The sequence below is a fragment of the Triticum urartu genome, chromosome 3 (genome assembly GCF_003073215.2).
Source record: "Triticum urartu cultivar G1812 chromosome 3, Tu2.1, whole genome shotgun sequence".
NCBI lineage: Eukaryota > Viridiplantae > Streptophyta > Magnoliopsida > Poales > Poaceae > Triticum > Triticum urartu.
Window position 1 is genome coordinate 441026780 of NC_053024.1, and position 27065 is coordinate 441053844.

The window sequence follows — 27065 nt, forward strand, 5'->3', positions numbered from 1 at the left end:
TCCGGCGAGGTCCTCGGGCGGCTGCGCAGGCTCCGTGCGGTGTCCGTGGAGCTCCGGGCGGCGGTGAATCGAGGACGAGGCGGTGGCGTACGGCGGATCGGATGCGGCGTCGGAGCTCGCAGTTCGAGAAAGGGGGAGGCGAGGAGGACGGCGGTGGGGCGGCGGGGACGTGCCGGGGCATCGGGCGGCGGCGCTGATTCCCCCCGATCCAGATCGGGGGAGGCAGAGGAGGGGCGAGGGGGTCGTGGGGGGGGAAGTGGGGGAGTGGGGCGATGGGTAGTGGCTAGGGTTTCGGGGTCCAGGGATAAGGGGAGTGGGGGTGGGCCGGTTGGGCCTTTTGGCCTGATGGCTAGCTGGGCCATTCGGCCCAGGGGGAGGGGGTTCTTTTTTTTTGTTGTGTTTGTTTTCTGTTTTTTTTTCTGTTCTTTTTTATTTATTTTCTTTTCTGTTTTATTTTATTCCTCATTGTAATTTAGTTTTGTGAAGTACAAAAATGATCCCTAAATTGGTAATAGAAATTATACCACTGCCACAATTAACTGGCACCTAAATATATTAGTTTGTAATTGTTTATCATTTTAAAGCATTTAAATAATCATTTTTTGCTACTGTTTTAGTTTATTTAGTGCATTTAAGTATTTTATTAAGAGATGATTTCTTCACCAGCATTTATTATGGATTATTAGACACATTAGGGACAATTTAGTTTTGACTTTTGAAAACTTTAATTGTTTTGACTTTAATTCAAATTTGAATTTGGTTCGGTTCCGAGCTAACACGAGATTATCAACAATAATCGAGGTGACGTGGCATCATTACCAGAGGGTTACTGTAGCTTGATTACCCGGGCGTCACAACCGGAGGTGCCTACTACTATGTGCAGGCCGCCGCCGACAACTAGGAGTAGTTTAGGAGGATCCCAGGCAGGAGGCATGCGCCTCTTTCGATCTGTATTCCAGTTTGTGCTAGCCATCTTATGGCAACTTGTTTAACTTATGTCTGTACTCAGATATCGTTGCTTCCGCTGACTCGTCTATGATCGAGCACTTATATTCGAGCCCTCGAGGCCCCTGGCTTGTATTATGATGCTTGTATGACTTATTTATTTTTAGAGTTGTGTTGTGATATCTTTTCATGAGTCCCTGATCTTGATCGTACACGTTTGCATGTATGATTAGTGTAGGATTGAATCGAGGGCGTCACAAGTTGGTATCGGAGCCGACTGCCTGTAGGAATCCCTCTTTCACACTCCTTGGCCGAAGTCGAGTCTAGACATTGCAAAACTTTTACTAACATGGCTATGTGTCTTACAGGCCCACTTCGCCATTGGGTGGTATTAGGATCTTTTACTCCTCGATCTTTACTCCGGGACTCTAAACTGTCTTCTACTCAGGTTAAATGAATTTACTAACTCTAACATTAGGATACCGTGACCACATTCACCCCAAAGTTGGATAAGCCATAGTTATTCCTTTGAATAGTATTTTGAACAATACCCATACTGTCATTTGACTCCTTTGAAACATCTTTGTTTTCACATGGAACCCACGTGGCAGGTCGTGCGCCACATGATGGCCATTGGAGTCTCAAGATCACTTACTGTGCTAGCTGAGATGATGACCTTTCTGGGTTATCGCTGGCACGCTGAGTACACCATGTACAAGCAGTACCAGGACTTTAACAAGGAGCAGTACCATGCCATCGTCCACCTCTTTTCTCGGGAGTATGACTCCACTACTGTGCTGCACACCGTTCATGGTGTTGGAGTGACCATTGATATGGCAGTCCACGATGCTGCTTACGCTGCTCTGACACGTCTTCATGGAGAGTATCAGGCATTGGACACTTCCCCTTTCAGGCACATTGCTATCGCATCCGACGATGATGAGGAGGGATACTACACTGCTGCCTACTCCACCGTCATCCGAGAGCCCTTCCACCATCAGAACTTTGTTCTGCATGCTGATGGGCTAGATCGAGCTAACCGAGCTCTTCGCCATGAGTTGTACACCACCCGTCGGCACATTTACAGTGCTCTGACACTGTTGCACCCCTTTGTCCAATCTGGAGAGTTGCCCCGTTCTGCTATCTACCCAGCCAGGACCGTGATGCCCCACGATGTTGGTTGGCCACATGTGGGAGGCTACACTCCCGCACTTGGTCCTTTTTTGCCACCTGGACGTCTGGTTCTACACTAGAGTGTTCACGGACCGCAGGCTACGGATGTGGAGGACTTCCCGTCGCGTCACTACTAGCTGTCGGGCTACACCCACCTCCACAGTTCCTCATGGGATTGATACAGTCAGGGCTGGGCATATAACCCGAAAACCGATGTACCGAACCGAATTAACCGGCACCGAAGCTGAATTCACCGAAACCGAAAACTTCGGTAGTATGTTCGGTCTGCATTTGTTGAAAACCGAAATTAGTCCGGTGAATTCGGGTGTATCACATGATTACCCGAATGGACCGAAAACCGAGTAAACATAGATGTCAGACCCGCGCGCTTGTTCCTTACTCAAGTGCTCTTTCGTAAGAACATGGACAATCTATTTTCTACTTTGTCGCTATAAGTGCACGAGTCCCACAGCCGCATCGGGAGGTGGTAAACCTGACCAACTGAGCCATTGTCGCTGTAAATTTTGTGTAAAAGAAAAGTAGTACTCCCTCGGGTAGGTACTTCACCTAGTGAGCCCCACCGCTAATTTTACAGACTTTCTCGGGAGAATCAATCGGAGGGAGTAGCCAAGGAGGCACCGTACATCAGAATAAAGTATACCAGCTCCTGCTAATGATACGTGCACTGTAGATTCTGACTAGAGGCAGCGGTTCCAGTTATTATTAAATATATCTCGGTACAGTTCGGTCGAACCGACGACTGAACCGAAATCAGTTTCCTCCGGCGGATCAGTGCACAGCAGCTTTATGATTTGTAAATATCACATGTCATCTATTAGAATGGATCTCACCTATTAACTATGAGACCTAGTCTTATATAATTTTTTTCTCCCATCACCCCGCTGTAGATTGGAGCGAGCTGCATGACGTCTCACCACCAAAACGATCCGCAGGGATCAACTGTGTGTGGCACCACACCTTCATAATACACCGACCAAATCAGCTTCACCCATGGTATATCCATGCAGTTATATAATTTGTGTAGTTGTTTTAGCGGAAGACACTGGTTTTGCACTGCAGGTCTATGATGCCTAAGCCCCCCTTGCTCTTTGCTCCATGCTGCCAGCGAGTTTGTTTTTTGGGATTTCGATAGAGCACATTGTATAAATTGTTAAGAAGGTAATCACCGAGTTTACTAGAGTGAACTTTGAGCCGTAGTCCTGAAAGAAATATTTGATGGGAATGACTGAGCACCTGTGCTGGAGTATCATTCTTATCGCGAACAATGTGATACAAAGCTGAGTATTATTCTCAAAGGCTGGCATTACCTAGCTAGTTGTCCTCTCAGAAACGAATTTTCGAGCCCTCTTTTATCACCAAGATCCAAAGCGAAAAAAGCGTTTCTTTGCCGCCATTACACCGCTGATTAGTTCAGGAGAGGTGGAGCATCAGCCTGTCAAACGCCACGATCCATTCAGGCATCACGGAACGAGCTATCCATTCGTGCATCAGGAACAACGGAGCAATATTACTAGTAGAGGATCCTATCTGGTGGCGTCTCTGTAGTACTAGGAAAGAACCAGAAAATCCCACCGAATCGTAGCCAGGAACAAGCTGGCATGATCTTGGTCGGGAACTAGAGCAATTAACTGATATTGGTGAGGGATTTTAGCGAGAAGAGGCCGCCCTCCGGCCCGTCCTTGTCGGCGTGGACGGGGCTCCTCGCCGAGCCGCAGGCCGTCGAGCGAGCACCGGCGGCTGGCGTGGTGGGAGGCGGTGGTGTTGACCAGCGGCTTGGACGGGCGGAGGGGATCGTGATCGAACCCCTCGCGCACTTGGTAACGTGGCTGCATCGAACCCACGCCGCCCGTTGCTCAGATCTGTGCACTACGCTTCAGACTGCAGTCTGCTGAGCACCCTGTCGACGACACAATGCGCTGCCGGAACTGATCAATACCTTGTCAAGACTCAAGACGCCAATACGCCATCATCCGGTGGCCGCACTTCTACTTGAGAAGTTGAGATCGCTGAAAGTTTTTCCACCCAGGTCAAACGAAATACTCCTACCTTTTCTGAGCTTTCTTCAGTGACTTTTCTTTTGGACGCCGTTAACTGCCACATGTGTGGCATATATGACATGCGCCCACACACCGTGTGTGGTGTGAGTAGGAGGCAGCCCACACGGGCTGTGTGTGGGCGGACATTGGAATTGCCCACACGTGTGGGCGCGGCTACTTCGTGCCACACGTCCAACAAGTACTACTCATCTTCACCCCGTACGTGTGGCACGAAGCAAAAATGCCCACACGTCCTGACGCAGCTACGTTAGGTACCCCGCGGGATGACTATTTAGTTGCCATCCTGGTTGGCAGATGTAGTTATCCGGGATGACAAGTGTGGTTGTAAAAGCATGTCAACTTTATCTGTTTTGGTTAACTATAGTTGCCATGTCTAATTTATGGTAGTTGCCGCGTGTAATCAAACCGTAGTTGCCATGTGTGATTAACTACTTGCCACATATGGTCAAAACAGTAGTTGCCATGTGTATTTACCTAGTTGCCACGTGTGGTCCAACCATAGTTGCTATGTATTGTTAATCACAGTTGTCATGTGTGTTTATCTGGTTGCCACGTACGCGCAACTGCAGTTGCCGTGTAGCAAAGAATCACAGTTGCCATGTGTGTGTACCGAGTTGCCACGTTCGCGTAACTGCAGTTGCCGTGTAGCAGAGAATCACAGTTGCCGTGTGTGTGTACCGAGTTGCCACATTCGCGTAACTGCAGTTGTCGTCCACAACATAGGAGTGTCATGTGGACGAAAAGCAGTTCGCCCACACGCGCATGACCTAGGTGGTGGCTGTATAGGCAGAAACTAGTTCACCCATACAACGCAGCTGGCAAACAGCATGATGCGGGCGTGTGGGCAAACTTTCCAACGCCCACACACCAGCCCCATCCTACGTGGCACAAAAAATCAACCTTTTCATGTCAAGATTCGTGCAAAAGACACTGGACGACGATCCAGGCGTGTATGCGAGTTGAGGAACGCCCATACATGTGGGCGTTAGACTTTTCGTTTCTTTTTGAGGCCTTCTTCAGAGACTTGGTAAATGGTAATGAGGTGATGGCATGTTTAGCAGTAGGATTTTCACAGTCCAGCGTACTACAAATTCTTGACACAAAACCAATAAAGGCCTTCTATTTACTCTTTTTTTAGAATTGGCCTTTTATTTACTAAAACAGGTCGTTTGGCTCCCGTCATTTCCACCAACTGAAATGAAAACCCGTGTGCCAAACGAGCTGTAAACGTTTTCATGAATACAGCCTGATAGTTAACAATATCTTCGTATAGCAGTCAATTAGACAACTAGTAATAACCTCGAGGATGAACATACACTGGCATGGCAATCAGACAACATATTTGCAAGGATACATGCAACACAATGCCCTCCTCTCTCACAACCCCCTCCTCTCGCGACCCCCGCGTCGCCTCCGCCGGCGGCGGCGGGGGAACCCTAGCCGCACCGCCGCAGCCCCCTCCCCACCTCATCCCACCTCCTCGCCGTCACCTGAGGCAGCCGCCGGGCAAGCCCGAGGCGTCAAGGATGGTGGCGACGGGGCCTCGGTTGCCCTGCTTTTGCGTGGGGAACCCCGGATCTAGAGTGGCGGCTCCATTGGCAAGGCACAGCCAGCTAGCAGCTGTGCGGGTGGTGGATCTGGTGTCCCGTCGCGCGGGCGGCCGGATCCGATGGTCGTTGGCGGCCGGCGGCGGCTTCTGTGGCGGCCGGTGCGCGCGATCTGGCGCCTTCCCTCCTCCCCTGTTCGGCGTGCAGGCCAGCCTGGTCGGGCCGCGCTTCCTCTTGGTCGCTGGTTCTATACAGGAGGCGCTGCTGGTGGCGGGGATCTAATTCGGGCGAAATCCCTAGCCGGCCTTGACCGGCCGCGCCGACGGCAACGCCTGAGGGCGCCGTTCCCCTCCTTGGAGGCGTCGGTATGGACTGATCTCCTCACTTCACCTTCCCCTAGGTCTCCCAGGCGAAAGCCCTAACTTTTTTGGGCGGCGGCGGCGCTCATGGCGCCGTTCCCTTCTTGAAGGCGCCGCTTTGGGAACCTTGGGGTTGGGTGACGCTTGTGGGTGGTGGGCGACGGCGATGGTGCGGCCCTATCCTAGCATGGATTTACGTCCGTTGCTTGGAGATGGACTCGCGTAGGTGGAGGTCGTCGGCTGGCGTCGTGGTGGCGTCATTGGCGGAGGACCTGCCAAGGCTCGCGTAGGTGGAGGTCGTCGTTTGGCGTCGTGGTGGCGTCGATGGCGGAGGACCTGCCAAGGTTGTCACCTCAATCTGCTCTGAAGATGGACCAGTGGAAGACGGCCACAACGACACATGTGAGTGGGTCGGACCAGTTTGAGCCCCGGACCTCGCAAATGGCTCGGTCGGGGTCTCCGGCTTTAGATGTTAGGTTTAGGTGAGAGGTCTGGGTATGTGGCCCAGCTTGCACCCCTTCATCATTTGGATAGGAGTAGCGGCAGATGTTGCCAAGATGGCGGATTCAGGTATATTGTTGTTCTACTTTGTAAGGTCCTCGAGAATAATTAATAAAATGGCCGCATGCATCTCCCAGTTGCAGAGGCCGGGGTCATCCTCCTTTTCCAAAAAAAAAACATGCAACACAAAAGAGGGAAGAAAATGCAATGTTGAAATATGTCTTAAATGGAAAAAGAGAACAAGAGAATCACCAAAGCCACATTACCTGATTGGAACATGAATTCAGACCACCAAACTCACACTTGTTGCATCTTCAGCCTCTATTGGCATTTCAATAGGATGATAATAAACTACAAGGAACAGAAAGTGTTTCTAGCTCTCCCAATGACAATAGAATACACAGGCCACCACCTATTTGACTACCTCCACATTGTTTGTATTTGGGCACTATTTATGATACATTAAAGGAATTGGAAATAATTGTCTAATGATGTTCACAGATAAAATGCAGCTTATATATTGACTGACAATGAACTTTTGGTGATCAAATTTACAGACAAAATGGAAGGCGGGGACGGTTGTGACTGCGAATATAGCGGACCAGATCATCGCTGTTGTTCTTGTGGTAATCAATTGTGTCACTCAGCTGCTTGATAGCTTCTCTTTTCTCCTGCACTCTAGCTGCTAGTTCATCGTCTTTTTCTTCAATTATCTTCTCAAGTTGAACCATCTTCTCAGCTGCCTCAGTAGCACTCCTAATCATTTCTGACATTTCCTTTTCTTTCTTTCTCAACCCAATAGCCAGTTCTTCGTTTTCCTTGAGCAGTTCTTTCTGCTCAGCAAGAGAATTGTGTACCATGTTCTGTAGGACACTAAACTCTCCACCACATGCAGATAAGCGGTTAATGAAGCACGCAATGCTTTGACTGGAGTGTAATTCAAGCTCATCCAATTGATTTTCCAATTTAGAGACCACTGACTCGGTGCTGTCTTTAATTTGCACAAAAGTTTCTTCCAGCAAGCTAATCCTTCCAGAGAACAGTTGTATTTGTTCTTCAAGATGCACGATCTCTGTTTTTGATGTTTCCACTGCCATCACATAGCTCTCTTCTTTGCATTTGCTCTCCGCTTCGGCAAGTTCAAGCTTCTGCTTGGCTAGCTGGAGCTCAAATTCAAGTTCTTGGACATGCTTTTGCAGCTCTGTGTTATCCTTATTTGCACAAAACATTTCCTCTTCCAAGTGGCGATGTTTGTCCAAAATTTCTGCATTTTTCTCTTCTAGTTGGTCTATCTGCTCAATATGATTTTTCTTGAGTACCTCGAGCTGAGATGCCTTTGTGGACACGTCAGCATATGTATGATGGAGTCTCTGAAAGTTGCCACCGATATCTTTGAGGCTCTGCTGGAGATCAGCAAGTTTGGTAGCATGATCTGAAACTTTCTGTGTAACTCTATCTTCAAAATCATTCATGGACGACAAATTTTCCATGCATATTTTAACCATATCTTTCAGATCTCCCTCCACCTTGGCCTTCTGAGATGACAATATATCTATTATCTTCTCCAAATCTTTCGCATTACTGTTCATTTCAATAACTTGACATGCCGCCTCAGCCTGAACTCTCTCGAGTTTCTCATGTAAGTTAGAAACTTTTAGTATTGCCTCTTCGAACTGTTGCTCCAAGCTGGAATTGCTTTCCAGCTGAACTGAAAGTTCCTCCTTCAGCTGTGCTATTTCACTTTCAAGATTCTTGATGGAAGACTCTGACTGTTTTAGTTGGGTTACTAATGTATCCTTCTCTTCTTGTGCCACCTCAATCTTCCTCTGTGACTCAGCCTTGACTTCTTCTAATTTCTGGGTCAAGGCACATTTGTTCTGTTCTGATTCATCATTTGCATGCTGCAGAGCTGAAATGCTCTGACTTTGCTTTTCTAGCTCTCTCTCAAAGTTCCTCACAGAAGCTTCAGACTGATGTAACTCTGACAGAACTGTTTCTTTTTCTTCACGAAGTGCTAGAATATCCCCCTGCAGATTGGTCCTTGATTCCTCAAATTTTTTGTTCAAGCTGGAATTGTTTTCTAGCTGAATTGAAAGATCATCCTTTAACTGAGCTATCTCGGATTCAAGGTTCTTGATAGAAAACTCTGCTTGCTTTAGTTGGGTTAAAACCGTATCCTTCTCTTCTTGTGTCACTTTAATCTCCTTCTGCAACTCAGCCTTCACTTCGTTGAATTCTTCGGTCAGGGCAGAGATGTGCTTCTGTAGATCATCATTGGCTTGCTGTAAAACTGAAACACTCGCATTTCGCTTTTCTAACTCTATCTCCAAGTTCCCAATTGAAGCATGAGACTGGTGTAACTCTGACAGGGCTGTTTCCTTCTGCTCACTTAGTGCTACAATCTCCTCAGACAAGCTGCTCCTTAATTCCTCCAATTGCTTGTTCAAGCTAGCATTTCTATTCTTCATTTCTTCATTAACTAGATGCAAGATCGAAATTTGCTCTCGTCCTTGATCTGACTCAGTTCTTAGATTCTTGATGGAAGCCTCAGACTGCTGCAACTCCGAAAGGGTTTTTCTCTTCTCGTCTTGGAGTACTATAATTTCAGCGTGGCGGCTAACCATGGCATCTTCAAATTGTTTCTTCAGGTTACAGTTATTCTTCTGCAGATCTTCATTGGCTAGCTGTAGAATATAGTTTTGTTCTCTTTGCTGCTCTAACTCACGTTCGAGAGTCTTGACTGAAGTGTTTGACTGCTGCAAATCATCAATGATTTGTTGCTTTTCTCCTTGTAACAGAATGATCTCAGCCCGTAGATCAGTCTTAACTTCTTCCAGCTGCCTACCCAAGCTAGAATTTTTCTCCTGCAGTTCTTCATTAGCTTGCTGGAAAAGTGAAATTTCATTCTGCTTTAGTTCTATCTCGCTCTGGAGGTTCTTGACGTAAGCCTCCGACTGATCTAACTGAGCAACTGCTGCATTTTTCGCCTTCTCGTGTACTATAACCTCATTAGACATTTCAGCCTTTGCCGCTCTGAGGCCTTCAATGGTCTCCTGAAGACTTGAAATTTGTTGGTTTTGCTGTTGAAACTTATTTTCAAGATCAATACTAGAAGCAACAGCTTCATTCTTTTCTCCGAGCACTGCTGCAAGCTCATTATGCAGGTTTGAATTCACCAACGCCAGGTCTTCATTATCCTTCTGCATAACAGAAATTTGCTTTAGTTGTTGTTCGAACTCGTATTCAAGATTCTTCAAAGAAGCTTCTAACTGCTTTAGCTCTGATGCCACGGAATTCTTTTCTTTCAGTAGCTCTGCAATATTATCACTCAGTGCAAGTTTTGTTGATTCCATTTCCTTTTCTAGTTCCTTGATGCTACATTGTGCCTGCTCCAACTCATTCAAACACTTGGAATGTTCTGATACTACTCTTAATTTTTCTTCTTCTGCAGCTCCACGTTCCTTGTTCAGATTGTTCATTAGCTCCTCTTTCTCCACTGTCATACCATCTATCTCCACCCCTAAATGTTGAAGCTTGCTTTCGAGTAAACTGTTCTCTGCAATCAAGGAGTCATTTTTAGCTCTTGTTTCAGCAAGAGTTTCCTTCAGTTCGGAAAACTTGATATCCACATTCTTCTCATTTGCTTTCAGGTTATCACATTCCACTGACAGCATCAAGTTCTCATTCTTGGATTTTTGGAGTTCTGATAACAAGGTCTGCACTTCTTTCTCAGCTAAGTGGGCCTTCTCAAGTTGGGATGACAAGGAATTGCATTTCTCCACTGTATCTTGCAGCTGATTGCTCATATCTTCCCTCTTGTTCTCCAGGTCTATAATTAAAATCTTCAGGTCATCCCTCTCTTTTTCCATAATTTGCTTCTCGCCAGATAACATCCTCATCTCATTCTCCATGTCTGTTGATGTCTTCAGGGATTCTGCTGCCTCCTTCTCTGCACCTTCAACCAACAATTTTAGATGTTCGTTCTCTGATGACAAGTTTGCAACATCTGAACTAGTAGCTTCTTTGTCCATTATTGCTTTTTCTAATAGCTTCTTCAGATCAGATATTTCTTTCGTTTTTTCTTCTGCATTTTGTTTCAGCTTCTGAATCTCTGCTTCCGTACTTTGCTCTTCACCTTGATGTTCTCCAGCAAGCTTCTGCATCCAGTCATTTTCTTCATTTAATGCATCTAGTTTCTGATTAGGAACGTCAGTGTCTGATCTGTCTCCTTCCGAGTCTGAATCGGATGAATCTGAACCAGTGGAACTGTGCCCAACATTTTCCAGTTTACTGATTAGATCTTTGCAGTGCTTGTGAAGGTATTGGTAGTCTTCATGGAAGCCCTTTACAAGGGAGGATAGTTTTGATTTCTTCAAGGTATTTCCAGAATCATCTGGTTCGCTTTCAGCCAGCTCACTCTCCTCTCCTATCATTCGCAAAATGTGCTCCACATTCTCATCAACACCTGAGGAAATATAAAAAAACAACTAAACTTTATTCAAACAATACATGGTAGAAGCTGGAGTGCTTGAATGATCAGGCAAAATATAAGCTAAATCACTAATATATCCACACTCAACAGGAATATTCTATTTATGGAGAATAATTTGACGAATGGAGGAAATGTGATTGGTGGTCCCTCTACAGTCTAGAGCACAAAACATGCATGATAATTGATTGCATACTAGTCAAGAGAATACCCTTTTTGTTCTCCAATATATTTTTGGACTTTCTATTTTTGTGTTTCTTCGTCATGCTGGACTGCTGATGGTCACTATATCCACACCCTTCGCTTCTGAACGACAGATGACTGGAAGGTGAACTGTGCAAGAACGAAAAAAAAAACAATTAATTCACAACTCATCCAGGAGAACAATTGTCACAAGAGGAACCGTTTAATTAAGCAGTAGGTTCAAGGACCTACTGCGCACTTCACTCATTCATTAAGCAGTAGTGACATGACATAGGGCACAAACTAAGATATGGATATGCTTGTCAGCCTCATCCTTGCACAGTATAGCATCTCGATGCCAGCCGACACATCCAAGAACACCTACATGATGTATATAGCAGCTAGCTATCATTTTCCTAGACTACTCTGCTACTTGCTTATTTCTTTGTCCATGGTTTGAATATACGGGTTTAGTGTATCGGGAAAAAAAAGTATCTATGGGTTTAGCTTATCAGGAAAAAAATCTATGGGTTTAGTGATTTAGTCCAGAAGTGAGAAACAACTTGGATTGGGTTGGGTGGAAAAGGCATGCAGTTCGGTTTAGTCTGGATGCCAGCTTTTTGTTTTGTTTTGGTTTGGTTCGGTTGCTGGAGTCGTGACGCTAGAGGTTTACTGATGTGAGAACCTGCTGCTTGCTTTTGTGGCTCCATTTTCTCTGCGCACTCTTCCGCCTGATTGTTCTACCTCCCCCCTTCTAATAAAGCATAAGCAGAGCTCCTGCTGTTATCGTCAAAAAAATACAGTCTGGGCTGGGTTCAGTTTGGATGTGAAACTATTCCCAGGTTTGTTAACCTACATCATAAGGATGGATGGCCCTCCTCCAACAATACCCAAAGTCATATACACCCATTTTTTCCGATTCAACTCATACAGAACAGAAACTTCTCCCTACTAGTCCGATAACAAGAGCCGCCGACCCGCATCTATCTAGACTGTACAACAGAGAGTGAGCAGATCAAGAAACGTACCCAACGAAATTAGTCCTGCCTCCTTCACTCTATATCTCCCGCCTCTTGTTCAACTCGAACTGCTAAGATCTGAGAAAAAACAACAGTAACGAAAGAGCAAGCATGGTCAGGTACCGCGCATGGACTGCAGCCAAGCGGAGCTGTCACTTAGCACAGATCGGAACAGGGGGAGGAAACCGAACAAGAAGAGATGGGAACCCGGCGGGAGAGAAACGGAACAAAGGGAGTTACCGGGAGGGGTGAAGCGGTTGCTCGATCGGCGCAGGAGCAAGCCGCAGCCACAGCCTCTCTCTCCACTGGGCAACCGATGTGTGGGCAGAGTTTAGAAACGTACTGCAGGCGGCCTCGCACTCACAGTCACAGGGCAGGGGAGCGAGTGAACAGCGTGAGCCCTTGAGCGTCTGGCTGACTGAAGCTGAAAGCCCTCGGCGTCTGCGGCTTATTACGGGATCGCCCCCGAACCCGAACACCGCTCCCGCCAATTCGAACGCGAGATGCACCACCTTTGCGGCAGAGGCCCACGAGGCAGCGCGGTCTGTCTGAGCTGGCGGGGGCGTGGGAGCCAGCCATGCCGGCTCTTGTCTCTCTCCTCCAAAGCTGCGGAAGCAAACAAAAAGGAGTTCGCGGTGGCCGGTGGGGGCTGACAAGGACGGCCTCCTCCTACTGTGCCGCAGATGGCGCACTGCTTTTGTTCTTGTTGGCTTGTGAGCCATCTTGTCTCCTCCACGAGGAATCTTCTGTGGTTCTATGCCGTGGAGTTCCGGTAGATCCAACGGTGAGCGCACGTAACTGGATGCTGCGTTTACGTTTAGTTTGTGCGAGAACAAAGCGTCACGGTTACTCTGTCAATGCATCGACAAGAGGGTAAGGCTAAATTATTGACGTAAGCCGGTGGTTATGTGCAAAAAAAGAAGATAACAGCATGCCACAAACCGGATTCCGGTTTCTCGCACGCTGTTATGCCAGAAACCCGATCCGGTGACATGGGAAACCCGAGACGCTGCCCAACAGCCCTCCTCCCTGCCGCCCTCTCCCGCATAACCGCCGTCGGAGGGCTGGTCGGCGAAGCTGCGCCGGACCCCAGGATGGCGGCGCGGGGCGAATCTGATGCGCTGCCACCCCTGGTGCTTCCCCACGGCAGATATGACGCACGACGCAAGCGCCCCGAGCCCCTGCCGTGGCGTTGCGTGCGGCCGCCGGCTACCTCCGGGCCTCCTCCTCGTGCCCTTGCGCGGCTACGCCCCCTCCCCCACCCCCCGCCATTGGGATCTGGAGCTTCTCCCGGCCAGCCCCGACGTTCCCTGGCTCGTTGCGGTCCTCCGGTGGCCGGGCGCGCTGTCCTGGTGCGGCTCCTCTCCCCCACCCCTCCCTCGCAAGCCTCGCGTCGGCCACCTCAGGCGGTGGCCTCGCAGGTGCGGCTGGGATTCGGCTCTACGCGTGCTCACCACCACCACCCCATCCCGGCAGGGGCGAGTATCGCCCGACGAACATAGACCTATGTCCATGGCCGGCCAGGCCGGCTCCGGGCCTGGCGCATCGGAGGAGTTGCGCTACTTCCGGCTTCCTTGGCTCGCCGGCGCCTCGTCGCCTCCGCACCCCCACCCTGCTGGTGCTTTGGTTGGACATCCATCCCGACGCGTCTTCGATTCTGGCGTACTCCAGGAGTTGTGCCCCCTTTCCGGCTCCTTGGGCTCGTCGGCGTCCTTTCTGCTTTGGTCTCGGCGACCCAGATCTGCGCGGGCTCGTCGGCGTCCTTGCTGCTTTGGTCCCGGCGACCCAGATCTGCGCTACCCTCTGGATCCTAGCTCGTTTGGCCCCCGGCCACCGTCACATCCTCCACCGCTTCTCATTCTGCCTAGCCACCCAGCCGGCTACCTCGGTGCTGAAAGAAATATGCCCTAGAGGCAATAATAAAGTTGTTATTTTATATTTTCTTATTCATGATAAAAGTTTATTATTCATGCTAGAATTGTATTGACCGGAACTTAAATACATGTGTGGATACATAAACATATACCGTGTCCCTAGTAAGCCTCTACTAGACTAGCTCGTTGATCAAAGATTGTTAAGGTTTCCTGACCATAGACATGAGTTGTCATTTGATAACGAGATCACATCATTAGGAGAATGATGTGATGGACAAGACCCATCCGTTAGCTTAGCATATGATCGTTCAATTTATTACTACTGCTTTCTTGAATGTCAAATACATGTTCCATCGACCATGAGATCATGCAACTCCCGGATACCCGAGGAATACCTTGTGTGTTATCAAATGTCACAACGTAACTGGGTGATCATAAAGATGCTCTATAGGTATCTCCGAAGGTGTCTGTTGAGTTGGCATGGATCAAGATTGGAATTTGTCACTCCGAGTGTCGGAGAGGTATCTCCGGGCCCTCTCGGTAATACACATCACAAGAAGCTTGCAAGCAAACTGACTAAGGAGTTAGTTACGAGATGATGTATTACGAAGCGAGTAAAGAGACTTGTCAGTAACAAGATTGAAATAGGTATGGAGATACCGACGATCGAATCTCGGGCAACTTAGCACAAGTCAAGCAATCAACCTACACATGCAATTCTAAGAGTGTAGCAGCGGAAAGTAAAACATTTCATATGAAGGTAAAGGGAAGGGTTTGGAGAAAGCAAACACAATGTAGACACGGAGATTTTTGGCGTGGTTCCGATAGGCGGTGCTATCGTACGTCCACGTTGATGAAGACTTCAACCCACGAAGGGTAACAGTTGCGCGAGTCCATGGAGGGCTCCATCTAGGAAGGATACACGAAGAAGCAACCTTGTCTATCCCACCATGTCCATCGCCCATGAAGGACTTGCCTCACTTGGGTAGATCTTCACGAAGTAGGCGATCTCCTTGCCCTTACAAACTCCTTGGTTCAACTCCATAATCTTGTCGGAGGCTCCCAAGTGACACCTAACCAATCTAGGAGACACCACTCTCCAAAAGGTAATAGATGGTGTGATGATGATGAACTCCTTGCTCTTGTGCTTCAAATGATAGTCTCCCCAACACTCAACTCTCACACATATTTGGCTATGGTGGAAAGATAATTTGAGTGGAAAGCAATTTGGGAAAGACTAGAGATCAAGATTCTTATGGTTGGATTGGAATGTCTTGGTCTCAACATGAAAGTGTAACTATCCCTAGGTGGTTTTGGTAATTCATAACAACATATAGCTCATTGAGCTAATGCTATTCCAAGATGATTATTTCAGGAAAGCTCAATGATTGGCATGGCATGGATGTGAAAGTGGAACCCTCAAAATGCTAAGGACAAAGGATTGGCTCAAGCTCAAAAGCTCAAGACTCTTCATTTTATATTTTAGTGATCCAAGATCACATTGAGTCTTTAGGAAAAGCCAATACTATTAAGGAGGGATGAGGTGTTGCTTAATGAGCCTCTTGCTTCATGTGCTTAGTGATATGCTCCAAAACCCTCAACTACTTTCCCATATCCACATATGACCTAAACCCTAAGCCAAACTCGGTCCTACCGATTCTTCCTATCCGGCGCCACCGAGTTTCACTTGTCATTAGCCACTGCCAAACCCTAGCAATTCGGTCCTACCGATAGGGATCTCGGTCTCACCGAGATGGGGTTGCAAACTCTCTGTTTCCCTTTCGTAACTTTTCGGTCTTACCGAAAGAGCGAATCGGTCCCACCGAGATTGCAATGTAAACTCAGTGTTTCCCCTTTGTAACTTTTCGGTCTCACCGAGTTCCACTCGGTCTCACCGAAAGAGCAAATCGGTCCCACCGAGTTTGCCTGACCAACTCTCTGGTTAGCTAATTACCAAATTCGGTCTCACCGAGTTTGTGTAATCGGTCTCACCGAGATTACGTTATGCCCAAACCCTAACCATATCGGTCCTACCGAGTTGCATGTCAGTCCCACCGAAAATCACTAACGGTCACTAGGTTTACATTTTCGGTCCGACCGAGTTTATTGATTCGGTCCCACCGAGATTGGAAAACTGTGTAACGGTTGGATTTTGTGTGGAGGCTATATATACCCCTCCACCTCCTCCTCATTCGAGAGAGAGCCATCAGAACACGCACACCATTCCAACTCATATGTTCTGAGAGAGAACCACCTACTCATGTCTTGAGACCAAGATATTCCATTCCTACCATATGAATCTTGATCTCTAGCCTTCCCAAGTTGCTTTCCACTCAAACCTTCTTTCCACCAAATCCAAATCCTATGAGAGAGAGTTGAGTGTTGGGGATACTATCATTTGAAGCACAAGAGTAAGGAGTTCATTACCTACACACCATTTGTTACTTCTTGGAGAGTGGTGTCTCCTAGATTGGCTAGGTGTCACTTGGGAGTCTCCGACAAGATTGTGGAGTTGAACCAAGGAGTTTGTAAGGGCAAGGAGATCGCCTACTTCGTGAAGATCTACCGCTAGTGAGGCAAGTCCTGTGTGGGCGATGGCCATGGTGGGATAGACAAGGTTGCTTCTTCGTGGACCCTTTGTGGGTGGTTGCTTCTTCGTGGACCCTTCGTGGGTGGAGCCCTGTGTGGACTCGCGCAACCGTTACCCTTGGGTGGAGCCCTGTGTGGAATCGCGCAACCGTTACCCTTCGTGGGTTGAAGTCTCCATCAACGTGGATGTAGGATAGCACCACCTATCCGAACCACGGGAAAAACATCCATGTCTCCAATAGCGTTTGAATTCTCCAAACCCTTCCCTTTACATTCTTGCAAGTTGCATGCTTTACTTTCCGCTGCCTATATACTCTTTGCATGCTTGCTTGAATTATGTGATGATTGCTTGACTTGTCCTAAAATAGCTAAAATCTGCCAAGAACTAAAATTGGGAAAAGGTCAAGTTTTTATTTGGTCAAGTAGTCTAATCACCCCCCTCTAGACATACTTCGATCCTACAAGTGGTATCAGAGTTTTGGTCTCCATTTGCTTTGATCTCCATAGCTTTTGGTGGTCATAGCCTTGGTTTCACAACCTAGGAGAGTATGGCATCTAGCGAGGGAAATTATCACCGTAGAGGTCCTTACTTTGATGGTACTAATTTTGCTAGTTGGAAGCATAAAATGAAAATGCATATTCTTGGACATAACCCCGCCGTTTGGGCTATTGTGTGTGTTGGTTTGCAAGGTGACTTCTTTGATGGGAGAGAACCAAACTGTGAAGCTACCGCGGATGAGTTGAAGATGTTGCAATACAATGCTCAAGCTTGTGATATTCTCTTCAACAGATTGTGCCCCGAAGAATTCAACAAAATCAGCCGCCTTGAGAATGCAAAGGAAATTTGGGACACTTTGATTGATATGCACGAAGGTACCGATTCCGTCAAGGAATCCAAGCTGGATGTACTTCAAAGCCAACTTGACAAGTTCAAGATGAAGGATGGTGAAGGTGTCGCCGAAATGTACTCTAGGCTTGCTCTCATCACAAATGAGATTGCCGGCTTAGGAAGTGAAGAGATGACCGATAAATTCATCATCAAGAAGATTCTAAGAGACTTGGATGGAAAATATGATACCGTGTGCACATTGATCCAAATGATGCCAAATTACAAAGATCTCAAGCCAATGGAGGTGATTGGAAGAATTGTTGCTCATGAGATGTCACTTAAGGATAAAGAGGAACTTCACAACAAATCAAGTGGTGCCTATAAAGCCTCATGTGAAGCCCCTACATCATCAAGTGAGAAACAAGACTTCAATGAAGAATTGAGCTTAATGGTGAAGAACTTCAACAAGTTCTACAAGAGTAGAAGCAAAGATAGAAGCTCCAAGTCAAGGTCCTACAATGACAAAAGATCTTCTAGTCGAGAGCGAAATTGCTACAATTGTGGAAGACCCGGACACTATTCCAATGAGTGTACGGCTCCCTACAAGAGAAGAGAAGATTCTCCAAAAAGAAGAAGCAAAGGATCACCACCAAGAGAGAGAAGGAGTAGAGATGATCGTTATGAACGAAGATACTCACGGAGAAGCAAGGATTTGGAAAGGAAGGAAAAATCATCAAGGAGCTACACAAGACGAAGACATCAAGCTCATGTTGGTGAATGGGTATCTGGCTCCGACTCCGACAGCCACTCCGAGAGAAGTTATCACTCCGACTCCGAAGATACTCAAGATGAAGGTGTTGCCGGTCTAGCACTTGTGTCAACCAACTCCTATGACATATTTGACTCACCAAATGAAGGAATTGGAAGATGCTTCATGGCCAAAGGTCCTAAGGTAACACACCCCGAGTATGTTGATTTCAATAGTGATGAAGATGACTTGTTAGGTGATGATTTGCTTGTTGACAACTCTAGTGATGAATACTATGATGAAATGTCAATTAAACATGCTAATCAAGATAAAACGAATGACAATGATAAGGAGAAAATTGAGGCCCTAACTAAAGAGCTAAACACTCTTAAGTTAGCTCATGACACTATCTTCGAAGATCATCGAGAACTTTTAAGAGCTCATGAGAAATTACGCTTTGAAAAGCTCAATCTTGAGCAAGAGCATGAGTTCTTAAAAGCAATCAATGATGATCTCCGCAAGAAAAGTTCTTCTTACATTGCCAAGCGTTTACTCTTGTCCACTTACATGCCTCAAGTCAAATCTAGTAACAAGAAAGATTCTTCCTCTAGCAGTAACAATGATCATGTTAAATCCAATATTGTTGCTTCCAGTAGCTCTCTTGATTCCACTAATGATTCTCTTAGCCAAGTTACACTTGAGCAAGAAAATAGTTTATTGAAGGGAATTATAGAGAAAGGAGTGTACAAAAGCCTTGCCGGGAGCAAGCAATTCGAGGAAATTGTGCGCAAGCAAGGAATGCACCGGAAGAATCAAGGTGTTGGTTTTGAACGAAAGTTCAATGCCAATGGAGTTGAGTGGGAAGAAGATCAATACCCCAAGACAAAGTTTGTCCCTCAACAAGAGAAGTATGCTTCTTTCAAGGGGACACAAGCTCAAGATGATCTTCCACCACAAGATTACAAGCAAAAAGGCAAGGACAAGCTTCAAGAGGAAATTGATGCATTTGAAGAAGCTCCTAAGACCTTAGTCAAGTGGATTCCCAAGACTACTTCAAGTTCCACTTCATCAAGTACGACTACAACTCCAAGGATTCCCATCAAGATGATGTGGATCCAAAAGAAGAAGAACTAGAGAGTTCTTGAGGGTGACTCCGCCAACATACTTCACTCTTATCATTTTGGCAAGAACAAGTGCAATCAACTTCCACATCTTGCACTAGTTCAAGGAGTCACAAACCCTTTTGTTGGTAAGACAAGGGACAAGGTAATAAAAGTTTTCATGGACATCATCTTTGTGTGCATCACTATATGTCTATGGATATCCCTGTTTGTTCCTTGTGGGACTAACCCATGTAGGTATTGAAAGTGCAATTCACTCAAATGGATAGCTCTAAGAGATCTACATCAACATTGAGCATCCACATCTTCAATATCTACATGAAGTCATCATCGACAAAACCCAAGGTTAGTTCATCCCTTTTAGGGGGGATATCACATCTAGGGGGAGCTTTACTCTAAGACTTGAGCTAAAGCAACTCTAAAGATGTGAACAAAACAATGCTTTATGTAAAAGTGGTAACCCCACTTGAGCTTAAACGATGAGTATGACCTATGATCAAGTGCTCTCACTTGACTCCTAAGTCAATATACTCATATATAGATGACCTAGTCATCGCAAATTGCTTGATAGATGCTAGAATTGGTTGTGCATGCCTTGTCACATATTTCATTTGCCATCTTATTGTGTGAGCATGCTGGTTGCATATTTTACTCATTCGAGGACATCCACTTGTTGTTTTGATTGTTCGGCTTTATTTATTTTTGCCAAGTGGATGGACAAGAATGCCTAAGAACCTCCTCTAGCTATCTATGCTTTTCTCGTCTCAAACTCTATTCATGCTGCATCACAAAATTTGATCAAGTCAGATTCGAACCACTCTGTGTGAGGAGCGCTCGGAGTCCCCGATTCGTTATAGACTTAAACTTCCAAAACCTCTTTATGATTCTCGGTCTGACCGATACTCCACTTTCGGTCCTACCGAGATCATTAAGTTGATCTAGGTTTTCGATCTCGGTGCAACCGATTTGAACCTTTCGGTCACACTGAGTTTCAGTAACTGCTTGCAGTTATGAATCTCGGTGCCACCGAGTCATTCCACTCGGTCACACCGACAGGGTCGGGCTATATATAGTCACGGGCAAAATTTGGAAATTTCTCCGAACCCCTTCACCCGCGTGATAGCCTGCTCTGCCCTCGTGGTCTCCGGATCGTCTTCTCGTCGCCAGCAGCCTCCAATCGCTGGTCTCCGTCGCCGTCAACGGGAATTCTGCCCCGCCGTTGCCGCCGTATCAAGTCCCCGCCGAACTAGGGTATGGACTTGATCTTTGTGCTATTCCTCAATCTGATTCCTAGCACATTGTGATCATATTGATTCTAGCCACGTTTGATAAACTTCTATCCAGTCAAAACGCTCATAGATTAGGTTTGATTCGAAAATTCTAGGTTTAGGTTTCCGCCGAAACTATCTCGGACCCACCGAGTTGAAAAACTCGGTCCCACCGATTTGGCTTATGCCATTGCACAAGTGAGACTCGGTCTGACCGAGAATTACTTATCGGTGTGACCGATTTTTGAACTCAGTGAAACCCTAGCAGTCTCGGTGCCACCGAACTGTGACTCGGTCCTACCGAGTTCACTAGTTTAGGTTCCAAAACTGCTTCGGTATCACCGAGTTTGAAAATCGGTAGATCCGAGATGATTTCAGTGGGAAACTAAAACTAAGTTTTTGGATCATTCTTTTGCAAAAATCTCTGCATTTTGTGATGCTCATCTTTTCTATCTCTTCTATAATCTATTCACAGGGTCAGCAGTCAGTTTGCAGTATGTCTGATCAAAGTGATAGCCAAAATATGTCAGAGCAGCAAGTGGTGATGAGTGAGGGCACTAGTCCCTCCAGTTCATCTGATGAAGGCAGCAGGAGCACTCCTAGCAATTTGCCAAAGGCTGCCACGAGACAAAGGAAGAAGAGGACTTCAGATTCCGAAGATGAGGACTATGTGGCAGAGGAAGAGGCCACTTCCAAGAGAGTTGAGCCAGCTCAAGGCACTAAGCCAGGCCTGAAAATCAAAAGGCCAGCAGGCAGGCAGCCAATGTCAAAGGCCAGAATGTCAACTGAGAAGCCCATAGAGCCAGTTGCAGCTGAGGGCAAGAAAAGAAAGGAAAGGGTGAAGAAGACTGTGGCTAGAGTGCTTGGCAAAGCTTCCATCATGGAAGAGGAAGAAGAAGAAGAGGCAGCTGCACCAGCGCCCAAGGCACCCAAGCTAATGGGAGATGCCATAAAATTAGGGGGAGCTGCTTCCAAGGCCAAGCCAGCTCCAAAGCCAAAGCCAAAGAGGAACACAAGAAGCATTCCTGCAGCTGAAAAGAACAAGGCCCCAGTGCCTAAGACTGTTGCTGAAGATGAGGAAGAGAATGTCCTGAGAATGCTAAAGCCCAAGATCCCAGACCACAACGATGCTCATCCTGTGGCTGAAGATATGAAGCTCAGGAGAGATTCAGGGCTAAGGAAATGGAGAGAAGCAGACCCGTATGCTTCAAGGAGAAGGACAGCCGTGGACTACAGGTTTCACACCAAGGAGCAGCAGGATTTTTATGAGACAGTGCTGCTAGATAAGAAGCCCATTGTATGTGATATGAGATGGGTCGACTGGGAATATATCAAGGAAAACGAGGAGCACTATCCTGGAGTGCAAGATAGCTTCATAGCTTGTGGAGTAGCTGACTTTGTTGGGCAGAAGCTCACAAAGTGGAACGAGGAACTCATCATGCAGTTCTACTCCACAGCTCACTTTTATCCAGATGGGAGGATCACATGGATGTCTGAGGGTACAAGGTACCAATCCACTGTTGAGGAATGGGCAAAGTTGATTAATGCCCCAGAGGAGCATGATGATGACATGGACATATATGCCAAGAAGAAGATGGACCACAACTCAATGTCCAATTGTACAAGGAGATCCCAAATGAAGCACTTGATACCTTCAAGTTTGGCTCAGTACATTACCTTCTGTCAGGGCTCCCGACGATCAATTGGATACTAAGGCACACCTTACTGCCCAAGTCTGGAGATCACAAGATGATCAGAGGCCATGCTATCAACTTGCTACATGTGTTTGATGTGCCTCAGAAGTTCAAGGTGATGAGCCTCATAGTGGAAACTATCAAGAGGACTGCAGCAGATCAGAAGAGGAGCTGCGGATATGCCCCTCAAATTTAGGAGCTCATCAACTCCAAGATGGGCACGGGCATATATCTATTGGACAAGGAACACCTGGCCATCTGCCCAGATTTCGAGGACAATCAAGTTGTGATGACTGAGAACAAGCCATCGTCTGCACAAGCTTACACAAAGAAGGAGAAGGCGAGGAAGGAGAAAGCTGCCAAGATGCCAACTCAAGAGGAGGCATCTGAGTATTTCTTGAAGACTAAACAAGAGCAACTTGGTTACTTGATTGCATCCACGCTGAGGATTGAGCAAAGTCTGGCCACCCTCACTCAAAATCAGCAGAGCCTAGAGAGAATCATGGAACAGAAGTTCTATGACCTGGATGTCAAAGTAACGGAAGTTCAGTCTGCAGTGGAGCAGCTCCAGGAGGACATGCAGGAGAGGAGAGGCAGGACTACTACTCATGCCTTTGCCAGAGTGCCAAGAGGTCCGAGGTCATCTGCCGTGCCAGTTGCTGACACAAGAGCCACCACCTCAGCACCAGCCACAGCCTCAGTTCCACCAGCTCCAGCATCTACTTCAGCTCCAACTCCAGCGACTACTTCAGCATCTACCGAAGCCTTCGTCCTTGGAGTGATCCGGACTCCACCACCACCTGAAGATCAAGCCTGAGCGTCGATCTAGTGCTATGCATTTTCTAGGAACTTTTTGGTAACTTGTTGCCAAAGGGGGAGAAGATGTATAGATCATAGGCTTCGAGAGAGAGAGAGAGAGTGTTGCTTTTCTCTCTTGCTTTATTTGGTGGTTTTTCAAACTTGTTTGCTTTTGAGTGCTTGAGATACTATGCTTGTGAGACATTGATGATCATGTGTTTGATCATAAGCTACACTTAATGTTTGCTTAATGCTATTATCCTATCTATCTTGTGTGATCATTCACTATTCTTGGTGATGAGTGCATGTATTTCATTCTTATCATTTTAAGCGCTCCACCAAGATGTATGTGACATGGAAGAGTAACCCATGACTCTAACTCCTTGTGCATTTGCAGTCCAAAGCAAATTTTAAATATGCACAAATTTAGGGGGAGCTCTTACTTATCACATACTTCTCAAAGCGACGATATATTTCATGCTTATTATCATTTGTCGAAGCTTTGATCTATATGTTGTCATCAATTACCAAAAAAGGGGAGATTGAAAGTGCAACTATCCCTAGGTGGTTTTGGTAATTCATAACAACATATAGCTTATTGAGCTAATGCTATTCCAAGATGATTATTTCAGGAAAGCTCAATGATTGGCATGGCATGGATGTGAAAAGTGGAACCCTCAAAATGCTAAGGACAAAGGATTGGCTCAAGCTCAAAAGCTCAAGACTCTTCATTTTATATTTTAGTGATCCAAGATCACATTGAGTCTTTAGGAAAAGCCAATACTATCAAGGAGGGATGAGGTGTTGCTTAATGAGCCTCTTGCTTCATGTGCTTAGTGATATGCTCCAAAACCCTCAACTACTTTCCCATATCCAAATATGACCTAAACCCTAAGCCAAACTCGGTCCTACCGATTCTTCCTATCCGGCGCCACCGAGTTTCACTTGTCATTAGCCACTGCCAAACCCTAGCAATTCGGTTCTACCGATAAGGATCTCGGTCTCACCGAGATGGGGTTGCAAACTCTCTGTTTCCCTTTCGTAACTTTTCGGTCTACCGAAAGAGCGAATCGGTCCCACCGAGATTGCAATGTAAACTCAGTGTTTCCCTTTGTAACTTTTCGTCTCACCGATCCACTCGGTCTCACCGAAAGAGCAAATCGGTCCCACCGAGTTTGCCTGACCAACTCTCTGGTTAGCTAATTACCAAATTCGGTCTCACCGAGTTTGTGTAATCGGTCTCACCGAGATTACGTTATGCCCAAACCCTAACCATATCGGTCCTACCGAGTTGCATGTCAGTCCCACCGAAAATCTCTAACGGTCACTAGGTTTACATTTTCGGTCCGACCGAGTTTATTGATCGGTCCCACCGAGATTGGAAAACTGTGTAACGGTTGGATTTTGTGTGGAGGCTATATATACCCCTCCACCTCCTTCTCATTCGAGAGAGAGCCATCAGAACACGCACACCATTCCAACTCATATGTTCTGAGAGAGAACCACCTACTCATGTGTTGAGACCAAGATATTCCATTCCTACCATATGAATCTTGATCTCTAGCCTTCCCAAGTTGCTTTCCACTCAAATCCTTCTTTCCACCAAATCCAAATCCTATGAGAGAGAGTTGAGTGTTGGGGAGACTATCATTTGAAGCACAAGAGCAAGGAGTTCATTACCTACACACCATTTGTTACTTCTTGGAGAGTGGTGTCTCCTAGATTGGCTAGGTGTCACTTGGGAGCCTCCGACAAGATTGTGGAGTTGAACCAAGGTTGTAAGGGCAAGGAGATCGCCTACTTCGTGAAGATCTACCGCTAGTGAGGCAAGTCCTGTGTGGGCGATGGCCATGGTGGGATAGACAAGGTTGCTTCTTCGTGGACCCTTTGTGGTGGTTGCTTCTTCGTGGACCCTTCGTGGGTGGAGCCCTGTGTGGACTCGCGCAACCGTTACCCTTGGTGGAGCCCTGTGTGGACTCGCGCAACCGTTACCCTTCGTGGGTTGAAGTCTCCATCAACGTGGATGTAGGATAGCACCACCTATCCGAACCACGGGAAAAACATCCGTGTCTCCAATAGCGTTTGAATTCTCCAAACCCTTCCCTTTACATTCTTGCAAGTTGCATGCTTTACTTTCCGCTGCCTATATACTCTTTGCATGCTTGCTTGAATTATGTGATGATTGCTTGACTTGTCCTAAAATAGCTAAAATCTGCCAAGAACTAAAATTGGGAAAAGGTCAAGTTTTTATTTGGTCAAGTAGTCTAATCACCCCCCTCTAGACGTACTTCGATCCTACACAACACATGAGTAGGTGGTTCTCTCTTAGAAAATGAGTAGTGGAAGTGTAGGCACGTTCTGATGGCTCTCTCATAAATTGAGAAGGGGGTGGAGGGGTATATATAGCCTCCACACAAAATCCAACTGTTACACACATTTTACCCAACTCGGTCAGACCAAATAGAAGAACTCGGTGAGACCGATTTAGTTCAAAATGTGAACGTTAGGAATCTCGGTGGGACCGACTGGAACAACTCGATGGGACCGATGTGCTAGGGCTAGGGAAAAACCTCATCTCGGTGAGACCGATTGCTTGGACTCGGTGAGATCGATTTCAGCAAAGAGCAAACAGAGAGTTGGTCAAGCAAACTCGGCGGGACTGATTGCACATTTCAGTGAGACTCAAATAATTACAACAGGCAATAGAGAGTTTGCAAGGCCATCTCGGTGGGACCGAGATCCGTATCGATGTGACCGAATTATCTAGGGTTTCTAGCAGTGGCTATGTCAAATGAACTCGATGGCGCCGGGTAGGTCAAATCGGTGGGGCCGAGTTTGACTTTGAATTTTGGACATATGTGGAAATGAGAAAGTGGCTGAGGGTTTTGGAGCAATATCAGTAAGCACTTTGAGCAAGTAGACCATTAAGCAACACCTCATCCCCTTTTAATAGTACTGGCTTTTCTATGGACTCAATGTGATCTTAGATCACTAAAATGAAAATGAAGAGTCTTGAGCTTTTGCCAATCTTTGTCCTTAGCATTTTGAGGGGTCCATATCTCTAGGTCATGCCATGCCAATCATTGAACTTTCTAAAATATTTAACTTTAATGGATATTAGTTTAATGAGCTATATGTTGTTATGAATTACCAAAACCACCCGGGGATTAGTTGCACTTTCAATCTCCCCTTTTTGGTAATTGATGACAACATATAGATCAAAGCTTCGACAAATGATAATATGCATGAAATACATCGTCACTTTGAGAAGTATGTGATAAGCAAGAGCTCCCCCTAAATTTGTGCATTATTTAAAACTTGCTTTTGAATGCAAATTCACAATCAATTAGGATCATGGGTCACTCTTCCATGTCACATACATCTTGGTGGAGCGCTCAAAAAGATAAGACACTAGTGCAGAACCGTGCAATAGCACCGGTTCGTAAGGGCCTTTAGTGCTGGTTCGGTAACCGGCACTAAATTGTGGGCACTAAAGCCCCCCCCCTTTAGTACCGGTTCAGCACGAACCGGTGCTAAAGGGCAACCACGTGGCACGAGCCAGCTCCGTGGGCGCGTAGGACATTAGTACCGGTTGGTAACACCAACCGGTACTAAATGTTTGGGTGTGTTTTGGTTTTATTTTTTATTTTTACTTTAATTTTGTGTTTTCAATTTAATTTAGTGATTGTTTTACATTATAATGAGTTGTTAAATCATTAGGTGAATATACCGCGGATTAGTTTGACTGGATGCGTGGATCCTAGCTAAGTCATCAAGTATATGTCATATCCATATTATATATACTTGATCACCTACTTAAGTGATCGAGGTAATATGGATATGGCATATA

The 27065-nt window shown here is 46.4% G+C and overlaps 1 protein-coding gene across 1 annotated transcript; it reads right to left on the reverse strand.

Moving 5' to 3' along the window:
* Positions 1 to 6909: 6909 nt before the first annotated feature.
* LOC125544257 (COP1-interactive protein 1-like) lies at positions 6910 to 12719 on the reverse strand. The gene is made up of 4 exons (XM_048707873.1): positions 12535 to 12719; positions 12304 to 12372; positions 11304 to 11425; positions 6910 to 11068 (listed from the first exon to the last, which is right to left on the reverse strand). Exons 3-4 carry the CDS (start codon positions 11356 to 11358, stop codon positions 7155 to 7157), a joined length of 3969 nt encoding a protein of 1322 aa, XP_048563830.1. The 5' UTR covers positions 11359 to 11425; positions 12304 to 12372; positions 12535 to 12719; the 3' UTR covers positions 6910 to 7154.
* Positions 12720 to 27065: the final 14346 nt, after the last annotated feature.

What these genes read in the sequence shown, in the direction of transcription:
- LOC125544257 (XM_048707873.1), bottom strand. Translation starts at nt 11,358, where the DNA reads ATGACGAAGAAACACAAAAATAGAAAGTCCAAAAATATATTGGAGAAC. An exon ending in TATATTGGAGAACAAAAAGG is followed by an intron (nt 11,069 to 11,303) that starts GTATTCTCTTGA and finishes ATATTTCCTCAG; the next exon opens with GTGTTGATGAGAATGTGGAG.